General features: G+C 37.7%; 2 protein-coding genes across 4 annotated transcripts in view; both read right to left on the bottom strand.

Moving 5' to 3' along the window:
• The window catches only part of LOC121954657 (protein bicaudal C homolog 1-like), a 152,660-nt gene that overhangs the window by 62,676 nt on the left and 65,667 nt on the right, over positions 1-24,317 (bottom strand). The window contains exon 1 of one of the 3 annotated variants that reach the window (XM_042502305.2): positions 14,661-18,517. The exons of the other annotated variants lie outside the window; for them this stretch is intronic. Coding sequence (XP_042358239.1) covers positions 14,661-14,853 — 193 coding nt within the window. The 5' untranslated portion in view covers positions 14,854-18,517. Of the gene's footprint in view, positions 1-14,660; positions 18,518-24,317 lie in introns of those variants that run through there. 3 annotated transcript variants of the gene reach the window in all.
• On the bottom strand, positions 18,710-21,539 carry LOC121954558 (ubiquitin-conjugating enzyme E2-17 kDa-like). Its single transcript, XM_042502138.2, has 7 exons — positions 21,364-21,539; positions 20,809-20,872; positions 20,599-20,630; positions 20,167-20,244; positions 19,870-19,975; positions 19,139-19,232; positions 18,710-19,059 (listed from the first exon to the last, which is right to left on the bottom strand). The coding sequence occupies exons 1-7, from the start codon at positions 21,385-21,387 to the stop codon at positions 19,014-19,016; spliced, it is 444 nt and encodes a 147-aa protein (XP_042358072.1). The 5' UTR covers positions 21,388-21,539; the 3' UTR covers positions 18,710-19,013.

Here is a 24,317-nt window from a genome sequence, read left to right as displayed (position 1 = left end):
GCCCCTGAGAACACATCACATGTTGCAATCAACTCTGCACTCTAGTGTTTTTTTAAAATATGGAACAAATAATGTGGCATTAATTTAAAGCATTTATCTTGATTGTCTGTTAATCTAATAAGTAAACAAGGTGGTTAGAGTTATTCAGATCCACGCCCTCTAATTCTCTCCATGTAATTGTTTAATGCGTCGAATGTCACTGCATGTAAAGCACTGAGAGAAGTTGCAGGCAGAAAGGACTCGACGGTGCTAGATGGAGCGGGGTCTGGTATCCATTATTTTGTGGAGAGACCGACTTTCAGGGAGATTCCGCTGTTTTGACACTGAAGGAATGTAAACAGTGTTGATTTCTGCAGTTATGGCTTCAATCCACACACAACAATCAAGCAAACAATGAGACATATAAGCCCTAATAAACTAAATCAAAGCATTGTTACATGAATATTTTCACTATTAGCTCATTTAATTCAAGATTTAATGGAAATATATAGACAAATCCGCAATGATTCTCCAATACCATGAGGGCACTCAGTCACTCAATACATATAGGGGGAGTTTATGCACCTGGTTAACAAAACATGTATGCCATGCCAGAATTATCAAGTGAAATCCTTCATGTCAAAAGATTTCTACAAACGCAGGAGCTTTTTAGATTACAAAAAGCAAAGGGGGGCCCTAAAGGCACCAGCTAAATCTCTAAATTTTCAGAGCTGCTTATACAAAATCCTCCACACTGGCAATAATCACAAGAGGACTTAAGGTGAAACTTGGGACATTCACAGAAAAGTCTACGTAAGCATTTAAACAAGAAAAGTTATACAACTCCTATTTCCCCTGGATAGGATTTCATAACAAATGACAAGTCTAATCCAGGAAAAGTTTGACATCTCAGTCCACTGTCTGCTCACAGGCCTTTACTAAAGTCAGACAGATTACTATTAAAGCCAGACTTATGAGCCCCCCTGGCTGAGAGCATGACCACTAGTATGAAAGAACTACATTTCCCATATTTTATAAAAAGAGCGGGAGAGAGTGATGTTTTCACACTAGCTCTCAGATGTCCCTCCCTCCAGCAGCTCTCAGCTGATTCAACATGGAGTTAATGAGAGGGCCCCAGGGAGCCGAAGCAAAACATGAACACACATGCAATGCAAAGAGCTTATTGGGTCATGCTTGTCAATGCGGGAACATGCATTTTTTATGGCACTGTTCAGATGGGATCATCTTAAAACAGGATCATTTTTCAAACCTAGATTCAGATCATTTGGGAAATATGTATGATTACTTAATAACCTGAAATCAATACGCCCTCTCCCTTTAGGTTTAGCTTTGAGCTTTTTCTATATAAAATCATTATGCGTCATAAAATGTATCATAAATAATCTGGGATATCGCCTTTAAAAGTTCATCTAAAACTGTATTGTGATCATTTCTAATTTAAAAGTGAAAAGTCAATTCGACTACCATCAGCTGAATTAGTATCCATATATATTCGTATTACTCAGTCTAATAAAAACAAGTTATATGTAAAAAATATTACTATATGTCATGATACAGTATATTTCCTGGAAGTTCAATTGAGGATTGTGATCAAATCATTAGCTATAAATGTCCACTGTTGGCTATCACATGGCAACAATTCTGATCTACATTAAAATATGATTTTACAAAGTCTCACAAACTGTTGACAATTGGTTTGTGTATAATGCATCCATGATGCACAGAGCCGACTGTATACAAGCAAATGGCAGTGTGTTCCAAACTGCGGTAAAATCCCTGTTTAGAGACGTATTCTACATGCACTGTTTACTTGTCCAAAGAATGAATAATAACAGCGTAACCCACCTCCTAATTCAAAACTGCTAAATTGTGAAAAAGGCCTAATACAAGACATCCAAACTAAATTTGCTTTTCACATGAGCCATATTAAATTCAGAATACTTTCATGTTTGGAATAACAGGAATATAATTGTGCATGTATATGCCTGCAATATTGCCTGCTAAAGCCTGACACAACCAGAGACATTAAATTAAATGGTGAAGCAAATTCTATTACAAATCTGCAATGACTTAAAGTAACACGCACGCACACATGCACAAAAGCGCACGTGCACAGAGACACACACACACATTTAAATACAAAAAGGCTATTTGAAAGGTAACGTAGAAGTAAAGGAGACAGTGCATTCAGTACGATCAATAGCATTCAGTCAGGTTGTTGTTCCTGATGGAGGGGGAGCGGTTCTCATCAATCAAACCTTAACTCCTCACTTCAAAGACAGGACGTTTCACCTTATGTATCACCTTGCAGTTGACACGCAGTTGGCAGTAATGTGGTTGACATCTAAATGAAAATAGACAAAAGCCAACACTTAACTTTCCCTTGTGAACTGCTTTGGCATACGTTACCCAAGTTGGCACCTAAACAGAAGATGCCTGAGCGCCTGAGAAACACTTTAACTGCTTCTCCAAGACAACAGTGGTATCTAATCACCAAGTAAGGATTTGGGAAGTTCACTATTACAGCAGACCCGGCTGTTTGCTTTATGCAATCTTTCATATCAAAACTGCCAGAGAAGCATCCTGAGCTTTCAACACCGACCTCTTTATCAACTGTATGTTAAAAGAAGATTGGGAGGTTATTAATATTTTGTGACGGACAAGTATGCCTCCTTCAACAAATCCTGCTTTTGGGTCAAAATTGTTAAGCCATTTGTCCATCATGTGAGATCATTTATTAACCTAATTGTTGCTTCTTCAGATTCACTTTAAACTTGCTATGAACACTTAGAAAGTAGTCTGTGAAAACAGATGTTAGAGCAAAAGCTCAATGTTTTGTATCTTGGCATCATAGCTGATTTACTTACAAATGTTATTTTACTACCCATTTTCCACAAAATAAACAATAGATTATACACAAGTTAACCAGCATTGTAGGGTGCCATTTGATTTTGGGGTTGAGAATACCTTCAACACTATAATCCTCAAGATTTTTATGAATCAAATGGCATTTTTGATGCTATCTATTCTCAGCTTTGTTTCAACAAACACTACATTCTGTAATTACCTTTCTATTTAACAGTTTCCATCGTCAGTGGCTGGGGGTGGGCGAAATGGCCAAACTCTTCTATCAAGGTATTGTAATTTTAGGTGCCATCAGGACATTGTTCTTACGGTACATCCAAAGCCTCAATAATCTGCAAAATGTCCTATTGGACTGAAAGCCCATTGGTGTGACAGCCCTTTATCCCGAAAGCAAACGTCCATCGCCTTCCCCAACACAGGCACATAGCTAATTATTACTTCCTTTTGGGAGAGCGCCATTAGAGAAACTGACCATTTAGAACAACGGAACATTGAACTATGCTTGTTTTACCAAGGTCATAGAAATGGGCTTACGGTCAAATGGGACATCTTTTGGACAACCAGGGCTTGAGTATTAGGGGCCGTTGGAACAATATGCAATCATGCATACAAAAACAAAACTAACTGCTTAAAGTAAAAAGGAAAAAAATAGACTCACACCAATAAAAATAAGCTTTAGGCTTCTGTGGAACAAAAATTTCAAGTTTAATAAGTTTCGGTGTAGTATTTAGTATTTAGTAGTATTTCTGTGTAACATTCTCCTCCTCCATGTCTGCCCACAGGCTATTCTCACAAACCGCTCGTACGTTTTCCTATGAAAAATGAATGAACCAAAAGTCGTACATATCCCACGGATTTTAAAAGGCTGTGTTCAGGGGATCAATGCGCTGATGGGAGTAAACAAGGAAGCAGTCCTGAGTGGTGATGAGGCATGCTGCTGTAGTGGATCTGGCTCAAAACACCAGGCTTTCCCCCAAGACTCTCCCATGGAAACGCATGTTCGGAAGCGTGTTAACCTCGGAAGCCTGCCCTTAACAGCTTCTGAGGTAGAAATGGCATTGCCAAATTTCTACGGGTGGTCTACCATTGCACATTATATAACATCATATAACCCAACCCTATTAGTGGCTCAGTTCGCCATTCCTGCACTGAGGGAATCACAGAGAAAAAATGCAGAAAGTGATTCAATGTTTGTGTTTCTAATTTATTCTCATAGATACCAGTGTGTTTTATTGTGCATTAATCTGAGGTGATTCATATCATATATGCAATTATTTTTGACTGACTTATGTAGCAAAACAATGAGAGTTGAACTAAAACAGATGCACCCTTTAATCTTAAGTTGGATTTCTGACAAACCAGCTGCTCAACTGACGTTTAATGTGGTATAAAACCACACACTTAAAGATATCTTAAGCGTGACTTATCTTAAAGAATATTACTTAATGCTTTGAAACCACTATCACTTTTCTAGCTTTGGTAAATGAAGTTAATACCCACAGAAACGAACACCTGTCAGCATACTTCTGTGCTGAGCACAAGTCGTCCTCTACACTCAAAACAGCTCCTCTCTCCTCTCAACTCCTGCAACGTTGCCAAGCAACTGTGCTATCAAATAAATGCACTAAGTGCCACATGTTACTTTTCAGCAGACAAAGATGACAGCCTGCCAAAGAAAACTACCCACCAACCCCGAGGTCACACAGATGAGAAGTTTTACAAACAGTCAGAAATAGACTTGAAGTTGTAGTCTTATCTGTTTTTCACTATGTCGATAAACAGCCCATTAAGACCTAACATTAACAACAAGTTTTATTTACACACTAGTATCTTTGCAGTAGGATTAGCCAGTCCGGGAAATTCAACATCTAGCATCAAGCTGTTGTTCGTAACATATTTGGGTTATCATCTCCTCCTTTATCTCTCTCTCTTGTGAACGCTGCCAAGTGATTACACAACGCTGTGCATTCCTGGTGCCTAGCATCTACTGTGTTAGATCCCCCACGGAGCATAGGGAGTCAGTCTCACTTAACACGCCCCAGAGTTGCACTGTAAACATTACACTGTAGTATTGGGAAATCATTGATATTTCACATTCATCAGCATTTCAACCATAAGGTCATACAGGTCTCCTTTAAAAACATGACGAATTTGTGCAGGATTTCAGTGATGAAATTCTTTCCTCAATTACTCTACTTGATTACTGAGCCTTTGAGTTATCAGCACTGATATGTGTCCAATCAGAGAAGTTTATGCAGAACAGAACAGCTCTGAGGAAATGAACATAATTCAATTAGAGTCTTTTATTAAAATTCCTACTCTTGGACAAGCTTGTCTTATTCCACCCTCTCTCTTTTGTTCAAGTGGAGAATATCCTGGCCCGGACTAGATCAAAAAAGGTGCTCTTATAAATTACTTTCTTTCCAATCAAGGGAAGTGGAGAAAAGGCAGATTGTACTGGATGTTGAATGAGGAGAGAGAACAACAAACCAAAACCCGAGGTTCTCCAAAGATAAACACAGAAAGCTCTTGGGGGGAGTGGTTAAGGGCCGGGTGGTGTGTGTGTTTCTGCATTTATGTGTGTGTGGCGAGTGCGCACGCATGCGGGACAAGTCAAGGGTGCCCCCCCTAAAAAACTTTTCTAAAATAGCAACCGCAAACCAGACAGAATGTAAATCTGCACTTTGAAAAGGGTTGAAGAAAAAGAGCTTTGAGGGGCGTAGAAAAACAGGTATTCATTTCAGCCCATTTACAGTTCCAGGAGCACAGAAATGGGTCACAGCACTCCAGCTCCACTAGGACGGCTGAAATAGGACTCCTGGTTTTATTTTCTTGAGTAATGAATTACAGGTTTTTCCGCCGACTGAAGCTCAATTATATTACAGCTCCTGAAAGCTTCATCATGCCCAGGAAGAAGGAATTCAACGCGTAAGCAAAGTCGAATAGAATTGTTTAATTGTATCAGCATGTTTTGGTAAAATCTGCAAGAAAGAAAGAGAGGGAAAGTGGCAACTGAGCAAAGCCCAGTAAAGAGCAAAATCCAGCAGTTAAATCAACTGAACCATTTACATTACAAACTAATGTTCTGATGTGTATTTTCTCACACGGCCTCCTCTTGCAAGATGCACTATTCACAGACACATGTAGAAAGATTTTAAAGGGCAAGTGTGTAGGGTTTAGTAGTATTTAGCAGTTAGGTTGCAAAACTTAAACTTCTCTTATGTGCCAAGCGTGTTGGAGAACTACCTGAGACACAAAAACTTAACGGGCCCTAACAAGAGTGAGTGTTTGACTGTCCATTCTGGGCTACTGTAGAAACAACATGGCAGACTCTGTGGAAGAGGACCCACGCCTTAATGTTGATATAAACGGCTGCAAAAACACGATTCCTACATTCAGGTGATAAATAACTAATGAAAATACTGTTATAAATAAGTATTATATTCCCCCTCTACTAATATGTCCCCCTTAATCCTACACACTGGCCCTTTAATAATGCACAATATTGGATTTTTTTGCCGATATTCAACATGCTGATACATAACAACTCATCCTGTCAATCACCAATGCTGATATCAATATATCAACTTTTTTTCTCCATCAAATTTTAGCATCAAGCCTCTTCTGAAGTGGAGTTAACATAACATTATGCATACTCTAATTGTGATGGCCCACCAGCAGAAGACATGAAATACAATATTTTTCAACGTATGCAATATGCATTCACTGTACAAAATAAGAAAAATAATTCAACTTAGGGTTGATGTTTTGTACACTTTGTCAATGAAAAAAGTCCTCCAAAAAAACAAATAAATATCGATAAGTATCGGTATCAGTACCTGTATCAATAAGATCTTAACTATACTCATCCCTAATGAACAGTCCAGCTCCAAAAACATAAAATCTGGACGTGGTTGCAGTTGTTTAATCATGATGGGCTGTCACAAACATAGAATATGTGGGAAACCACGCCTGTAACTTGAATACTGCACTCTGCTTTAATGCAATTTTGACAATATTTTGAGTAATAATTAAGCCTTAAATGAATTTTAAACAATAAAATATGGACATTTTTTGAGAATCAGTACAGCATGATGAAACATATTGCTATAAACATAATACTCAAGTGTATCAATATTTTCTGACACCCATATGCAGTACCCCATCTTCTCAGTCATGCATCATGATAGCAGCTAAACATGATTATAGGTCTATGCAATCGATACTTCCTAAACAAAAATTCCTGAACAGATCAATCCTACCCTTTTCCTCAAACTGACAACTGGATGAGTCCGAAAGGTCAAAGTTCAATCAGACTGAACTCTGTGCAAGGTAAATGAGGCAGAAGCAGATGTGTTTGGAGGTGAACGCACCTCTACTTTGTTAACGTGAACAAGAAGCCTTTTTGATGTCCTGATAATGGCAACCACTCTTATTGTGGTCTGTGACTACAAATAAGAACAACTGCTGCTTTGGCACATTCATTAACACATACGCACACATTTTGTACAGAATCCAGTCAGAATCTGGTAAAATCATCACAGTATCTCCAAGTGACAGATGATAACCTCATCAGAGGGAGAGCACAATTTTCACATCAGAGAGGATTTTCCTCTGTAGTGGTGGCTCTGTCTTTTGTTTTCCACTCTTCACTGTGTTTTTCCAAAAGGTGGTGTGTGTGTGTGTTAGGTTTCTCTCAAAGTCCCCTGCTTCTCCATCTTTACTTTCATTTTAGACAATTGGTTCTCAACTGGTGGGTTTTGGTCCAAGAGTGGGTCATGGGTCCATTATGAATGAACAGAAAATGACTCCCCAGCATGTTTAAAAAAATCTATATTTTGAGTTTCTGGCACAGCGCTTTTATTTTGACGTGGCGTTTCCTGCTGTTCAGCTACTAGTTTATTGCCTTGTTCTTGGTATTATTTGGCTTATTAACAAGCTGTGCTTCTGAAGTGTTTTCACTGATCTTTAAGCAATAATAAGCCCATTTTTAGTTGCAGGAGTATACATTTACTAAATTCGAAGTAAATGCACTTTATTCTTGCAATACATTTTCCTTAATTGTGTTCTGAGCACACGTATTGATTACATTTTGGAGAATAAAATGGAATATGCGGTAACTTTTCTTATTTGTGTACCTGGAACTAAAGACTAAGGACACAATCTGGACCCTGTGGCTGGACTGGTTGGAAACCACTGCTTTGGACTATTTCATGTAACACCACCATTACATTAAAGTGCAGTACCTGAAATTAAAAATAACTTCAACATTGTTACTAATTAACTATAATGAAGATGTTCATATGCAATTAATTGTGCAGCCATACTATTTACTTTATCGGCTGAAAAACTGAGGAGTGCCAGATACAAAAACACAAGTGCTTGTGATGTCTGTAGAGTCTTTCAGTCATATTTTTCCTGGGTTTGGTTGGGTTAGAAGGTTAGGACTGTGTTGTAATGTCAGGATAAAGACCAGGGAAAGTCCAACAACTCCACTGTGGATCTGATTGAAGCTGGAACAACAGAGCAGTGTTCGAATGCTCAAGAGGGAGCAATGGATAGACGGAGAAGAGAAAGCCTGCAGCACATTCCCCACAAGACACTCACTTCCTGTCTGTGAGTCTTACTCAGCACCCAGGAGGAAGAGGAGGATGAGGCCCTCACACATACTCCCTTCATTATGTTGGTATAGAAGCCAGAGAAATAATTTTCTACGCAATGAATGGAAAAATACCGAAAAAAGTAATAATTACAATTTCGGTAGGCGGGCAATTTCTTTTCTCTGAGGAAGAGTTTCCACTGGCCTCCAAATATTCTTAGTTCGTGCAGGCTACAAATGACAAAAACATCTGAACTAGGGATGTAACGATGCATCGCAAGACAGTTAAAAATCAATAAAAAAACATGTGAAATATGAAAAATGAACCGCGATAGTCTTTTTGAACAGCAGAGGGTGTAGTCTACTTTGGACTTCACTTTCTCGACGCTTCACATTACGACGTGTTCAACGTCCTACATCAGAAGACATAGCGAAAAAATCTGCAGAACTCAATATTGAAAAAGAAGTGAGCTGGCATCATAGTGAGGAGCTCTGGTCAGTCCCGCCTGCGCATGTTCCTCCTTAACGACAACTACATGGCCAAACCACACTGACAGCGTGTTTGCAACCCCGCTCGCCCCAAACAAGTGCAAAAGGCAAGGAGAGTGCCCAACTAATCACACACGAGTGGGAAATGGCAAAATTAGTTCTTCAAACTCGGCCTCTTTGCTTTCCTCTCTAGCAGAAGCAAACCTTTTCAAACCATATGTGATAACCAAAATGTTGACACAAATTGATGCATATGAGAGCTACTTTATGTTAACAGACTAAGAAAATTAATTTGCTATTATGTTACATTACATAACGACTATCCATGGAAGATTACAATGACAATGTTATTACTCACAACAATATTCTATATTCATGACTTTTCCAGGTTTTTCCACAACCCTGGGAACCCTGACTTACTGTGTATACCTGTTAGGACCTTTTCTTATTACCATATGCAACAGTTTTTCCATTCTGGGACAAAGCTACACAATAATAGTTAGTGCTTTAGGCGCAGGAAAACAAATTAGTTCAATAAAAAAATGATTCACTTCACACTAATTGTAGGTTGTTGTTGCAGCTACCGGCCCACCAGGAGGCCGTGCTCAGTCACAAACACCATTGAACTCTCACCATTACCAGTCAAGGCAGGGAATCCTGCAGCCAGAGCTCTTCAAATTGACCCATACACAGCTGAATGCATCAATGATGTATGCTTAAAAAAGCATGGAAAACCTTGTTGAACATGCAGAAAATGTTACCACTTTCCCACACTTGCCTCTGGTCTCTTAACATCATAATGAATGTAAAAAAAAGTTCTCCTAGACTGTTCCCTGTACACATAAAACTATCTTTCAAGCTTTCATGCCCCTGTCAAGGTATCCAAGCCATTAACTTGGGAGTTCTATTCCCGGGTGCCAACAGTACAACCAGTTAAACCCCAGATGGCTGTCAGGGTGAGATTTTGTTGTCACTTTACACTCTATTTACTGATCTAAGCCCGAGAACCTGCATCCCTGCCAATGTGAGAGACAGTAAATTTGTAATTGCTAAGCAGTTAACTATTTCCATTTTCTCCTGATGCAAACGGTGCCAGAACGGGGGCGTAAAAAACGGCTGATCCAAACAGAGGGTAGTTTAAGTGTGTACGCTGGGATTTTGCTTCAGCGTGGAATCATCCTGGTGAGTCACTAACATATTTTAATGGGCACAGAGTGGTCCTCGGTCATTTTTATTCTCCAAAATTTATGCAACCCCTGACTATATGGCTCTCCAATTGTCTGATGTCCCACTCTGATCCCTTCTCTGAGTGCAGTCAGGCTTATTAATAGGAAAACATTTTCAAATTCCTGAATAAAAGGTAATATAACTGCCATTATGGTCCTTGACTTCAGATGCATTTCAGTAAATGTACTTATAGGAGATTAGAGTTCTGTAGCCATACCTTAAATATACACAGTATATACAATGACTGAAATACAACAGGGGAAACAGATGAAATAATGGATCAAAACTAATAAAAAAATGTAAAAGAAGACAAAACAGCATTAAGGCATAAGTAACCTGTAAGTCCTTTCTAACGTCCTAAATATTTTGGCAACATGATTACATCTGTAATCTGTAGTAACACTTGATAGCAGACAGCAATAGGTCGCCTCTGTTGACTGGTGTAAAAACTTAAAACTCATAGCCGAGAAGACCGTGACAAAAGCATGTAATCTGATAAACACACACGTTTCAGGCTCATTTGTCTGTATGCTAACATGCATCACACCATAATCCCTCATCAGCATTATTAGCTTCTCATCTAAACAATGTCAACACTGAGACAATGCAGCAAAGGTAACTGATCGCAGAGTTCAGGTATTGATCAACCAATTGTGATTCAAGTACACTGGGCACCACATAAAAAACAGCCTCAATATAATGGGAGTGAATTAAATTAAATTGCAGCAATAAACAAAATTAAAAAGTTCTTTTTAAAAAACTAAATATCTTCATGCTGCAGTAACATTTTACCCAGTCTGTTTTAAATTAGAGTGGCGAGGATAAATCCATTAATCAATTAGTTTCTAAACAGAAAACTGATCAGCGACTGTTTTGATAAGAATGCAGTTGTTTACTTATTTGATTATATTTTGGATTTAGACTGTTCATCTTACAAAATAAGACATTTAAAGCCATCCCCTTGGGGTCTATTCAGTTTTGTTGTAAATCTTTCACTTTTTTTTTTTTTTAGCTTTTTTAGGTTAACAAGATAATCAAGACATTAGTTTGCAGATTGATTGTTTATGAAAATATGTGCAGGTTGCAGCCCATTTTTAAATCCATCCTGTTTGTGTCTATCTCAATGTTTATATCATAAAGAATGCATCCCTAGTCTTTGTGCATTTCTATGGATTTATGTATATATCAGTTCCCGTTTTGTCCATCATTTGATTAAAAAGAAAAACGTCTTCTTTTTTTTTTTTTTACGAAAGTCTCTTATGTATGTTTCGGGCAGAAATATGTTATCCATATACAAGTATATTAATTAATGTTTAGCCATAGTGTACACAGGAAAGTGTACCTCACGGCAGCAAAAAATTAACTTCTGAAATAATTCATAAGAAGGGGTTGATGCTGAACCAGACGGTCATTTCAGCGCCTGTAAAATGTGAACTTATGCAGACACATAACCTGGTTCTGGTAAAAAGTCGAGATGCTGAGTTATTGATGTTTGGGAAGTGACCGCAGCACGAATCGACCTGTGGCTTATTGCCGAGGGTCAAGCTCACTTAATGTTCCAGGAAAGAGAAGCCCAAGATACCGTCACAGACAGTAAAACACTGAGTAAAAATACACTGAAGTTCCCATAAAATTATTTCATTAGAATCCAGATTCTGGCTTCCAGAACATGCTGTACCACGTCAAAGTCTAAAGCACATCCAATCAAAACACGGCCAGATGTTACAGAGCTCTGACCCAACTAGATGAGTCCAAAAGAGCTATTTATTGGGACTTCCAATGAGCTAAAACAAATCTAGACTAATATTGAAACTTAACATAGTGCATCGTATGCAAAGGATGCAACAACTGTGTTGCTACATACGATGCAACAAGACAACCAGCATTCTTCCTGAAGGCCAGATGCCAAAGTTTAAAGTGGTTTCACAGTTGGGATAGTGTGGAATTTAAACCTGAACCTACAAATGAGCAGAAAGACCAGGAGACAGTGGAACACAGCAGCCGTTTCTACTCCACAACCCAGCTGCAATGTCATCATGAGCAGTGTCACCCATGATGTCATGATGCAGCAATTGTGAAACAAGATGCTGGCAGAGATATGAGACCACACAAACAAAAATATAAAGACCCTGTAGACCAGATAGATTATACATAACACGTACAGACGCACAAACAGACACATTCCGGACGTGGGGCATGGTTTGTCTGGGACGTTCAGATTTAGGGCTGGCCTCTGGTTAAGATGTTTTCCTGGAAGAGTTAGGGATGACATGGAGCTTTGAGGAATGTACAGAGCAGCGAGGCAGCAACCAGGACATCCTCAAGGGGAACTACGTGTGTGTGTGCATGCGTCTGTGTGTATAGAATAAAGGATAAACTTACCCTAAGACCAAACACTCGCTGACAATTACTCCAAGAGTTAGTCACAACTTTGAATCACAACTTATACATCACAAACTAACAGCTTCACCAAGTTACAGTGAAAACATTTAAAGCTACACTCATCAACATGTCATATCGTGCTTGTTTTAATTACAGTACAATTATGACTGATGTTCCTTCTGAGGTCTTGTTTGGCTGCTTCTCAGTCTTTAAAATATGATCAAAGAATCCAGCCCATTTACTGAAGGCTCTAATATTGCAAACTCTTTTGTTTTGAAATGTTTGATAAATGACTTCAACCTCGAAGTTTCCAGGGACATCTCAACAGAGACTGTCCTGGCCAGCATTTATGAGCCTGTCATCACATGTTTGACTGCTCTCTGCCACTTGCACGACATAAGAAGAGAAATGGCACATTCAATAAAGCAGGGCTGCAACTAATGATTATTTTCATCTTTAAATATGCTGATTTTTTTTCTCGATTTACCAATAAGTTATTCTGTCATTATAATTCCAGAAAATGGTTAATGATGTTGATCAATGTTTCCCAAAGCCCAAAATGATGTCCCTAAATGTCTTGTTTTGTCCACAATCCAAAGATATTTAGCTGCAGTCAATATGCATATACAATATGCAAAAAAAAATCATATTTCGACATATATGGCCATTGCAATGACTCGCGACTTTAGTGGGTTTGCATTTCACTTTCACTGGAGAAAAAGTAAAATTATGGTGATGTGATCTTTGCTTGGGTCTGTACAAGACAAGCACTTTCCCTTATATCTGGAACATGATTTGTAGTTTGAGGCATCACTAAAGCAACACAGTGGTTTATTTTTGTCTTAACACATTTTACCTTTAGCTTTTGCAATTTTCGACACTGCACATGGCCATATTGCAATTTTGATAATACTACGATTAACTGTGCGGCCCTACCACACATACAGGAAGTCAACACGATGCGTTTCAATAGGGCTGCAACTAATGTTTAGTTTCAATGATGATTGATTTGTTGATTATTTCCTTCATTAATTGATTGCGTTTGATCTACAAAATGTCAGAAAATGATGAAAAATGTTGATCAGTGTTTCCCAAAGCCCAAGATGATGTACTAAAATGTCTTATTCTGTCCACATTGCAAAGATATTTGGATTACTGTCATAGAGAATCAAAGAAAGCAGAAAATATTCACATTCCCTTTAGGATAAATAAAGTTATTTGAATTGAATTTACGGTTAAGATGATGGAATTTAAAAATGATATTTGACATTTTGTTACCTTAGAAAATTTACTAAAACCTGTTAATCTTTTAACAAATCGGTTGATGACTGATTTAATAACTTTACTGCTTTAATGTCTTTTTAAAAAAAGGCTAGGATAAAGTTTTGAGGCAGAATGCAGAAAATCCTTTCAATGTTATTTTCTAATAAAAATGTGTTGCCTCTCTACTTGTTTACAGCCTCTCCCTGAGTTTTACTGAAAAGTAAGCAAACTGCAAATTCAGGTCAATTTCAGTTTAGTCTACAAACAGAAGCACTCTATGGGAGTTTGTGCAGCGACAGCCTGTGGTCGGTGCAGGTTACTGCCTCCATGACTTCAACATTGATCATAACTATCTCAATTCTTTGACCTCTTCAACCTAATTTTCAAACTTATAGTTTTAGACAACATGCACGCCTACATATATGTAAACTTAGTAACTTCTTTTCGTGGGTGACATGCCATTTTCCTTTGTTTCTATCGGGGAAACACTCATTTAAAGCCCCAAACTAATTGACGCTTAATTAGCCCATAATTGGCTCGTTCCGGATCACGCACATGACACGCTCGAGCTGCCTTGACCATGCTCAGAGGGAGTCCTAAAATTTGAAGTTACCAAAAGTGGCAATTGTGTACATAAAGTGTAATTTTTCGAGTCTAACATAAACAAAGGGCCGTCAGAGGGCTGCTGAAGTGTGTAGCCTCTCGGAAACAACAACAGGGTACAATTAGAGGAGATGAGACGTGGACAGGATACAAGTTTTAAAAAACAAAACAAAAAAAAGTTAAAATACTAAAACCAATAATTAAATCTCTACTGAGTTATTTGATTATTTACCTAACAACATGACTTCCAACTTCTTGCGGTCCACCCGAAACCTCTCCTCAGTCCACTCCGGATCTGGCAGCGGATGGAGCCCGCTCAGATCCTCCTCTGATCCGGGGAGAGGAGAGTCGGTGCTGCGCTCGCTGTTGGAGCCCTGGTCCGACTGCTGCAAGTATCCGCTTAAAGTGTCGCACTGGGCAGCCATTGCGCTGCGCAGCAACTTCTCCGGTGGCCACTGCGTTTTAATCAAAGTTAAGTCGAGCCGAAGCAAAGCAGTTGAACTTCTGTTAACTTTTTTTATTCCGTCACTTCGCGGTGCTGTGCGGGCTCATTGCAGCGCGGCTGAGACCTTTGCAGTTTTTCTTCAAGCCCCGTCGTTTTCCCCCATTAGGCAGACTGCTAAAAATAGGCAGGAGCACACTGGTCCACTCGCTATAGGTTGTCTGCCGAGTTAACGGAGCGTCGTGCAGCACACAGCAAACATACCAACCAACTTCTCGAGAAAGTTTCACGTGTCACCCCTGCAAAAAAAAAAACCGGGACTCCTCCCAGAATCACTTTTTTTTAACATCTTCCTCCCCCTGGTTCCTGAAAAGTCTTAAAACTTTAATATTAGTGAGAAATGCACTGGATTCAGTGCGTGTTTTTCTTTCTGCTGTACACAGCTTTATTGTGTCTTAGGAATTACAAGGTACAATAATTCTATATATCACTGTCTTAACTGCAATAATCAGTCCAATAATTCAGTTGCAATACTCTGTGCAATTAGGCCTATTCAAATGTGCAATTTAAAAAAATTAAACATTTGAACATGTTACACATATTGTATATATTCTTATTGCTCATCTTACTGGTGCATATATCCGTTGTATAATGTAGCATCACACATATATTTTATATTTCTACCTTTACAAACTAGTTGTGTTTATTGCTCTAGCATAAAAGTTTATATCTTTAAACACTTCACACACTCAGAAAGTTTTGCATTTTTATACTTTCAAATATTCACATACTAGTGAATTGGATTTTAATGTTGTATTTTATTATGTATCTTCTTTACTTCTGTAAAGTGTTTGAGTTTCTTGAAAAATGCTCCATAAATAAAATTTATAATAATATTACTGCTAATTGTTTCTTATCATTACTGTATTTCTATTTTATATTTTACATTTTTACACATTTTACATACTTGGCACATTCTACATACTTATATTTTTTCAATATTTACATGCCAGTGCTACTTGTTTTTATTATTACTGTATTTCTATATTATATTTTAACATACTTTGTGCTGGTACTCATTTCTACTTTCTATAATTCTCTATGCTTGGCATCAGAGAGACTGTAACCACAATTTCCCACGGGAAATAAAGTATTTTTTGATTGTGCTAGACAATTGTAGCAAACAAAATGATTGTTATTATGAGCCAAAAATTATATTTCAACTCAGTTTTATACCACTAGATATGAAAATAAATGATTGAGCTCAAAGACAGACTTGACTTGTGCTTGAGTGTCATTTTTCACCACGGCTGGCAGTTTATAATAACACCCCATGTAACCTATTTATTGGTTTATAGAGGAAACACTGCACATCCTGAGAGTGGCTAAGGGGAAGCAATACAGGAAAGAGAAACCAAAACAAATGGGGACTAAGACTACATTAAGTTCAACAGACTCAAAAGGGGCCACACTCCAAAGATGCTGTTTATATGCACAATAAAATGTTTGAGAGTCCCCATAGGAAAATAATTCTGGGATTATTCTCATGCTACTGCCAGGAAATGATTGACAGTTTTCATATGCTCCTGTTAAATGCAAATTTCCACATTAGTTTTTTATTGTTTCACCTCTTTTGTGTTGGTAATTCTCTATATTCTGTATCATGTCAATGTCTAATATTTTGTTCAGCTGTATTTTGTGCTCCACAACAGGAACCTGCCAAACCACTGGCTAGTGCTGTTCTACAATCAATGTTCTTCATATCTAAATTAATTCATATGAATCTTGCTTCCTAACCATGGGTGGATAATGAGACTACAGGCCTGTGGGCAAAGATATGCAGAGGGCACCACAGCCTCTTCTACAGAGAAGCCAGACACACAGACATTGTGGTGGTTTTGCATTTTTGTTTTTGGTCTCTTTTTAGTTGTGCATTTTTGTGTTGTTTTTTTCTCTCTTTGTAGTTCTTTTACATCTTTTTGTGTCTCTTTGTGATCATTTTAAGTCTCTGAGGACATTTTTTTTGTGTATCTTTGCAGTTGTTTTGTGTCTCTGTTTGGTTGCTTTGCCCCTTTTGTGGTTATTTTGTGTCTCTCTGTGGTGTTTTTTTTTCTCTTTGTGGTCATATTGACTATGGGGCTATTTTGTGTCTCTGTGGTTGTCTTGATCCTTTTTGTAGTTATGTTCTGTCTCTCGAGTCATCTTGTGTCTTTTTGTTTCTCTTTATGGTCATTTTGAGTCTCTGAGGGACTTAAGTGTCTTGTGTCTCTTTGTGGTTGTTTTGCCCCGTTTGTAGTTATTTTGTGTCTCTTTGAGGTTCCTTTGCATCTTTTTGTGTTTCTTTATGGTCATTTTCAGTCTCTGGAGAAATTTTGTGTCTCTGTGTGGTAGTTTTGCCTCTTTTGTAGTCATTTTGTGTCTCTGTAGCTGTTTTGCCCCCTTTGTGGTCATTTATTGTCTGTGTAACTGTTTTACCCCGTTTTTAGTCATTATTTTGTCTCTGTGTAGCTGTTTTGCCCCTTTTGTAGTTATTTTGCATCTCTCTGTTGTGTCTTTGTTTCTCTTTGTTGTCATGTTGACTCTGAGGCCATTGTGTGTCTCTCTGTGGTTCTCTGACCCTTTTGAAGTTATTTTATGTCTCTGTAGTGGTCTTGTGTCTTTTGTGGTCTATTTGTTTCCCTTTTTGGTCATTTGAGTCTCTGGGCCAGTTTTGTGTCTCTCTGTAATTGTTTCTGTCTCTTTGAAGTAATTTCTGTTTCTTTAAAGTCATCGTGTCTCTATGTGGTTTTTTTGGCCCCGTTTGTAGTAATTTTGTGTCTCTTTGCAATTCATTTGCATCTTTTTGTTTCCCTTTGTGGTAATTTTGAGTCTCTGAGGAAATGTTTGTCTTGTTGTGTTTTGTAATTGTTTGGTCTTTCTGTGGTCATTTTGTACCTCTAATTGTGTCTCCTTGTCATCTAGTGTCTTTTTGTGGTTGTTTTGCCCTTTTTTGTAGTTATTTTATCTCTTTGCAATTCCTTTGCATCTCTTTGTGGCCATGTTGTTTCTCTTTGTCCACTTCTTGCTCATTTGGAGTGAAAACCCTGAAATTACCACATGGCTGAAACTTGATTTTAGGTTAGGGCAGTCACCCAATTATTTTAAATGTTTCTTTTTTTTAAAATTCTGACATGTAATTAAAACTGATACTAAATGAATTGCTAATAGTAAAGATGAGTACAGTAAGGACATGACACATCCTTACTTAGGCTGGTAGTGCTGTGATCAAGTCACATAATCACAGCACTGCGGAAATTCAATATGTGTTTGCCTGACTTTACATTAACATCAGCATGTTTGTAGTGTATTCTAGACACATCAATAGGAGACATGAGCTGCTCAGTTACTATGTAAACCCTAGTTTCGCCAGTGTAAAGTGACTACGCTGCAACCAGCAGAAGTGATAATAGTGGGAGGCCTAATTTCAATGGACAGAACATCTCTTTTATATTAATTTCATTGCTAAATCAGTACACAAGTGCAGCCTCTATTCACAGGAAAAACCAGTAAGCAAATGAGCCTGAAGTAAACGTTACACAGATAAGTCTGTCAAGCAAGTTTCTCTACCAGACAAACAAGTTGCCCAAGAGAGAAACTTCTAATATACAAGGCTCTGGCGGTAAAAAGTAAAGACTACCACCTAGTGGCCATGTAAACTGTAGAAAAAGGGTCAGACTGATTTGTTGGTTACAAAAATATTCTGAAAACTGAATCAAACATTTTATATCAGACAAAGATAATAAAGAAGTTTATAATGTTAGTTTACTTGATTGTGTTGTCAAGAAACAACTTTCAATTCATTTGATTAATGTATTTAATGCAAAATAATGAAAAATAAATCCAGTATGGTCTTGTACAATATAAATCTCTTAAAAGAAAAGTATAATCAGGCCCTCTCACCACAACCAATAATAATAATGACGCCAATTTAAGGGGAAAATAAAATAAACAGTAAAAACAGTAAAGTCAAGTAAAGTCCAAGTAGAGAAAGTGCCTCAAGCGATTAAAACCCCAACAAGAACCAGTGTGGATGAGCAGTTGAAACAGCACTGTCATATTTTGAGGTGTTTAGGGATGCACCACTTTTGCTGAAACCTCAGCCCCTCACATTGCATACTTTCTTGTCCATTCTTTGGCTACTTCGTTGTACCTAAGGGGAAAAGAAAGGCAGAATGAGTTGACTGTTTCAAGTTTTTCCACATTCCAAATGCTTTGGCTTTGATACTCACTTTGGTCTGTCTGTTTTGTAGAGACGTGCAATGTCAGGTACAAGTGGATCATCTGCATTTGGGTCACATAGTAAGGAGCAAATGGATAATAAAACTGAAATAAAAAGAATAAAAATTAGTATGCAAACAGGCTTCAATTAAAAAAAAGACTTTCTAAACTTCTTAAGTCACTCTCCATAATCCCATTTTAAATACAAATTGACAAGTTTTGATTTCATGCACCTCTATTACAAAATCCAGTTAGTTTATATATTTGAGGGAAAAAAAGTGCATTTTTAGCCAATTCTTTCAACAACAATATTTGAACATCCCCCCATTTACTCCCCAAATAATACAGTTCAAAAACTGCAATTTCACAACTTTCAAAGTGACAAAAGTGCACAGGATGCAGAGCTTCATTTTTGGATAGTCATACTTGAAAATCCTGTAAACATGCATTCCTAGAGGCTGAAAAACATTTATTTGAATAATCCAGTTTTGGTGAAAGCATGATGGATTGATTTACAAAAGGGATGATACTGCCTTGCAATGTCTGATATAGCTTGATGTAGACATAACCATCTTTGGCATTCCCTCCAAAAGCAATGTTTCACCCCAACGTCCTAATTTACCCTTCTGCATGTTTTCTTGTGACTTCTGATTCCGGTAAATCTCTGATACAAACCAGATCCTACACAGTGCTGTTGTAATCATATACTGTTGAATACAGGCAAAATGAAGATATTAGTTACCTTTTGACACCGTAAGTGCAGGTGACCACTGTCCCCTCAAGATGTCAAGGCAGATGCTACCATTGCTATTGATGTTTGGGTGATAGATTTTTGTTGTAAAGGCAACCTATGAAAATAGAGATAAAGTTAGATAAAAATCATTCTGTTCTTATGTGATGTGCTGCATCAATTATTATTAATATTATTATTATTGATTAACCATCTGTTCTATAAAATAGTTAAGAAAATAGTGAAGACCTGTTATCATTACATGATGTGCTTTTCAGCTACTCAGTCTCTAAAGATAAATAATCTTACCTTTGGTGGTTTAAAGGGATAGTCTGTGGGAAAATGGAGCGAAAGAAAGAAGACTCCTCCGTGATATGGGCTGTCATTCTGAAATCGAAAGGAAAAGTATTATTAAATTATACCTAGTGCTGTATGGTACAAAATACTATTTGCATTGAGAGAGCAACCATTCACTTAGAGTATTGGTTGCCTTTTATTTCTATAACATTTACACTGCTTATACTATGTATTTCCCCTTTTTCCTATTGTCTTAGTAATGCCATGGGCTTTAGAGAGTAACACTGGGATAGAGTGTGCCAGTCTATGCTTTCCATACAGACTAGAAAGGGCTGTAAACTCAACATAAAACACTATTGTCCTCTAGAAATCTAGAAGAAGCTTGGTTTGAAAAAAAAAAAAAAAAAAAAAGACATTTAGGATAATAATCCAGAAAAATCTTACCGGTCCCATGATGGTAGCTTGCCAGTGAAACACTACAAGAAACAATGATGAAGACACAATTAGTAAATACATTATTCAATAGCAAAGCCCGACACTGTAACACAGTCGCCAAAGAATAACACATAAAACAAGAGCAAGACCGGTAGATTACAGGATTAAAAATGAAGACAACGACAGTTGTTTGTGTATGTGGCAGGTATTCACACTTACTGTCGTCCCCCACAGGTCCGGCTGAACACGAAGCTGGAGGGTCCTTTCCAAGGTCTTGTAACTCCTGTGAAAACAGACAAATATTTCAAGAGTTTGACAGATTCATCTTCACTATAACGGTAAAAGACAGAATAATCGAGTTTACAAATGATTTAAACTGTGAACTAACGTAATGAACGACCCACTCAAACTTCCTTGAATTACATAATGTTGAAAAGTAACTTAGCCAGTTACACAGACGCGCAGGGCGTTGACACTGCTCGTTTGCTAGGTCAACTTTAGCTGGAAGTTAGCTCATTTAAGTTTAACTGCTTAGCTAACTGCCTTCTGTGTTCTCGCCAGTCACACAAATATCGGACTTTCTGGCAGTAAACCCTGCCTTACGAATTAATTAACGTCTTCTATCGCTACATTATTCACGAAACGCTGGCACAACTATATGCTGCTAGATGCTATTAAGCTAGATGGTTGGCTAGCTAACGTTAAAGCGACATTTCCGCATCCAACCAACCGTTTCTGTAACGTACATTAAATAAAATAAAGACGAATACTCACCTTCTGTAATCTTTTCACGGACATGGTGAATCTTCCAGGTGGATTAAGCGAAGCTGTAATGTAAAGTTTGACAGCTGTCAGCGACAGCTACGCTCACTTTATGCCGACTCGGTGTTGTTTGTTTTGACAAACTGATTATTTCTTTTGTTTCCGCGTTTATGTTCGACGACGAAGAATGGAGCGGTGCATTCTGGGAGTTTGAGTTTTCAGTCCAGCCACATAAAGGAGCCGTGCACTGAAATATGCGACTATGGTTCATCCGCGCTTGCACGTAATAAAGAGTAAACTTTGTAAATACAGTTTAAGTTTAGAACAAAACTGTAAAATTCCACAATAGTATGATTATTAGGTTCTGATGATATATTGTAGGCTATTAAAACGGTTATCATTATTTCCCAATATTGCACCTTTAGACCTATACTTCAAATATAGCTGTGGAATATAAATTAGTAAGTTGACTAGTAACCACAGCTTTCAGATAAATGTATACATATAAATAAGTGAAATAAAATGTACAAGTTTTCCCTCTGAAATGTGGTGAAGTAGAGGTATACTGTGGCATGAAAAGAACAAGCTCAAGTAAAGTACAAGTACCTCAAATTCATACTAAAGTGCAGTACTAAAGTAAATGCACTTACTTACGTTCCCCCACTGGTGTTTAGTGTGGCAGTCACACAGTGGTGTAATACAGTTGACTCTGATATATTTTTATTCTATTTCAGATAGATACATTCACAAGATACATTCAAAATAAATCTTTCGCTGCATGTGTTTAGTCCAAAGCAGTATTTAAATTTTATAACCCCCCCCCACACACACACACAAAAGAAAGTGATTAAAAATGCAATCATAATCATACATAAACTACACAAACTGCCATTATTACTACCAGTTCTAGTACAGTATTGTATACTGTATGTGTAGTTGCTTTACTAAACAGTTTAGTAGGAGATTAGTTTTAAAATTTTATTCATTTATTTATTTTGCCCCCCACTGTATATCCCTCTATTCTTTGCATTTACAGCATTAGAGAAAGTGTCATTCTCCTGTATGTGTTACCTTAACGTCACAGTTATGACTGATGTCTGACCTTTGTGGAACACATTTGAATTGGACAGACCTGAATGCTGCTAAACTTCACTTGTTCGATGTTTATACATTGCTCTGGTGATTAAAGCCATAAATGAATAATGAGCTGTAACTATGCTTCTGTTAATGCAGGAGTATTTTGAGGGGTCAGCGTGAGGAAGGATGGATAGATTACATCACCATTAGCATAAAATATTGATATATAAAAACAAAGCAAGGCATTTTTATTTTACCTCCCCTACACTGAGGCTAAAACAACATTTAGTTATTATGAAATGGCTGCTAAAATGTACCAAAACTGACTGCAACAAACTCACAAAAATATACAAAATATTGATTTTTTTTTTTAAAGTTACTTTACAGTAATGATACAGAGCAGTAATAAATGTCCCCAAATTTATAAGGGAAATAAAAGTGCATCACAGAATATAATTAATCAGAGGTGCGGGAGAGTTAGAAAGTCTTTGATTTAGATTTTAAAGTGACTAAAATTGGGTTGTATTCAGGATCATCTGGAGGCCGGCTCATTCTGCCTGCAGCATAGTAAATCCAACGTGGTGTTTGGTTTTCACTTGAGGCGCTTCTCGCTGACTGCTTCCTAAAGATACTGGGTTTATATTCTCAAAACATATCACAAATGTATTTTGGCCCTAAGCCATTAAGTGATTTATAAACTAACACCAGCACTTCGAAAGTTGTTCTATAACTTACAGGAAGTCAAAGTAAAGATGTAAGAATGCTTCTTGCAGCAGCATCCTGAAAGGGTCTGCAGGGATCTGCTGGGTAAACCAAACAAGGGGCCTTTGCTTAAGTCCACCCTGCTGAGATGAAGGCATGAAGGAGTTTCTCTAAATCTTTTATCAACTCTGAACTTCTAATATTTTCTGTTTGTAGAGGATAAAAGTTTTATGCAATTACTGCCTTCATGTGGCTGCCGAAGCTCAAATCTGATTCTGTCATAACATCAACATTTCTAACCAAAACTTTCATCCTTGTTGTCCAATTGAATCATAAAGTTAGTTAATAATTTGCAGGATTATAGGATTTGTCTTAAAGGGGGACTATATAAGGGGTTCAATCATAGAGGCGCAAGAACTGAACTGAATAGTGACTGGCTCCGGTTCATGATTACACATGACAACAACAAAGTCCCTGCTTTTCATACAACCTAAATCAACTGAAAACTATAGTAGACAGCTGTACTCCATTTTCCAGTCTATCAGAGGCTGATTTTAGCCACATCAATTAAGTCCCATCTAAAAAAAATCAATATCACATTCAGCATTTGCTATATTTAGGGTATTTCTGGTGCTTTATCTTTGTGTTACACAGCCTGTCCCAGTAGTGAAGCTGTTTATGGTTCACCTCCTCATTTCATTAGTCATTAGTCAAGCCAGACTGAAAATGGTCAAAAACTCAATTTACATTTAAGACATGGTTGTTCAGTTGAATTTAAGAACCTTTCTCAATTATTTCCCAATAAAGTTAAGATGTAAGGTGGCCGTATTTAGTGTGGAAGCAGTATCTAGGTTGCATGTTATTCAGGATGCATTAAATGACTTTGGAAAAAGTGCCTGATACGAGCGACCCATTTGCAGCACATTCACTTTTTGAAAAAAGCCACAGCACACGAACAGATGATTACCAAAACAGATGATAAGGAAACAAGGAAAATAATGCAAAGATAAGATGAAATATGGATGTCTGTTGACTCAGCATCCCCCAAGGCTGTGACATCTAATGCTCTTTGGATTACTAATATTTTATCTTTACAAAGCATATCCATGATGGCTGTGCATTATTGCATTTCTGATATTGTAGCTTGCAGGGAGATGGAGTGGCCCGAATGTTTAGGTCCATCTTGC

The sequence above is a fragment of the Plectropomus leopardus genome, chromosome 13, assembly GCF_026936395.1.
Source record: "Plectropomus leopardus strain MGB_pleo_1.0 chromosome 13, ASM2693639v1, whole genome shotgun sequence".
Classification (NCBI taxonomy): Eukaryota; Metazoa; Chordata; class Actinopteri; order Perciformes; family Serranidae; genus Plectropomus; species Plectropomus leopardus.
This window is presented reverse-complemented; position numbering and strand designations above follow the sequence as displayed.

Coding starts and splice junctions, on each gene's coding strand:
- LOC121954558 (XM_042502138.2), bottom strand. CDS start 21,387: ATGTCCGTGAAAAGATTACAGAAG. Junction 20,873..21,363: donor CCGTGAAAAGATTACAGAAG/GTGAGTATTCGT, acceptor CTGTTTTCACAG/GAGTTACAAGACCTTGGAAA. Junction 19,976..20,166: donor ATCCCTTTAAACCACCAAAG/GTAAGATTATTT, acceptor CTATTTTCATAG/GTTGCCTTTACAACAAAAAT.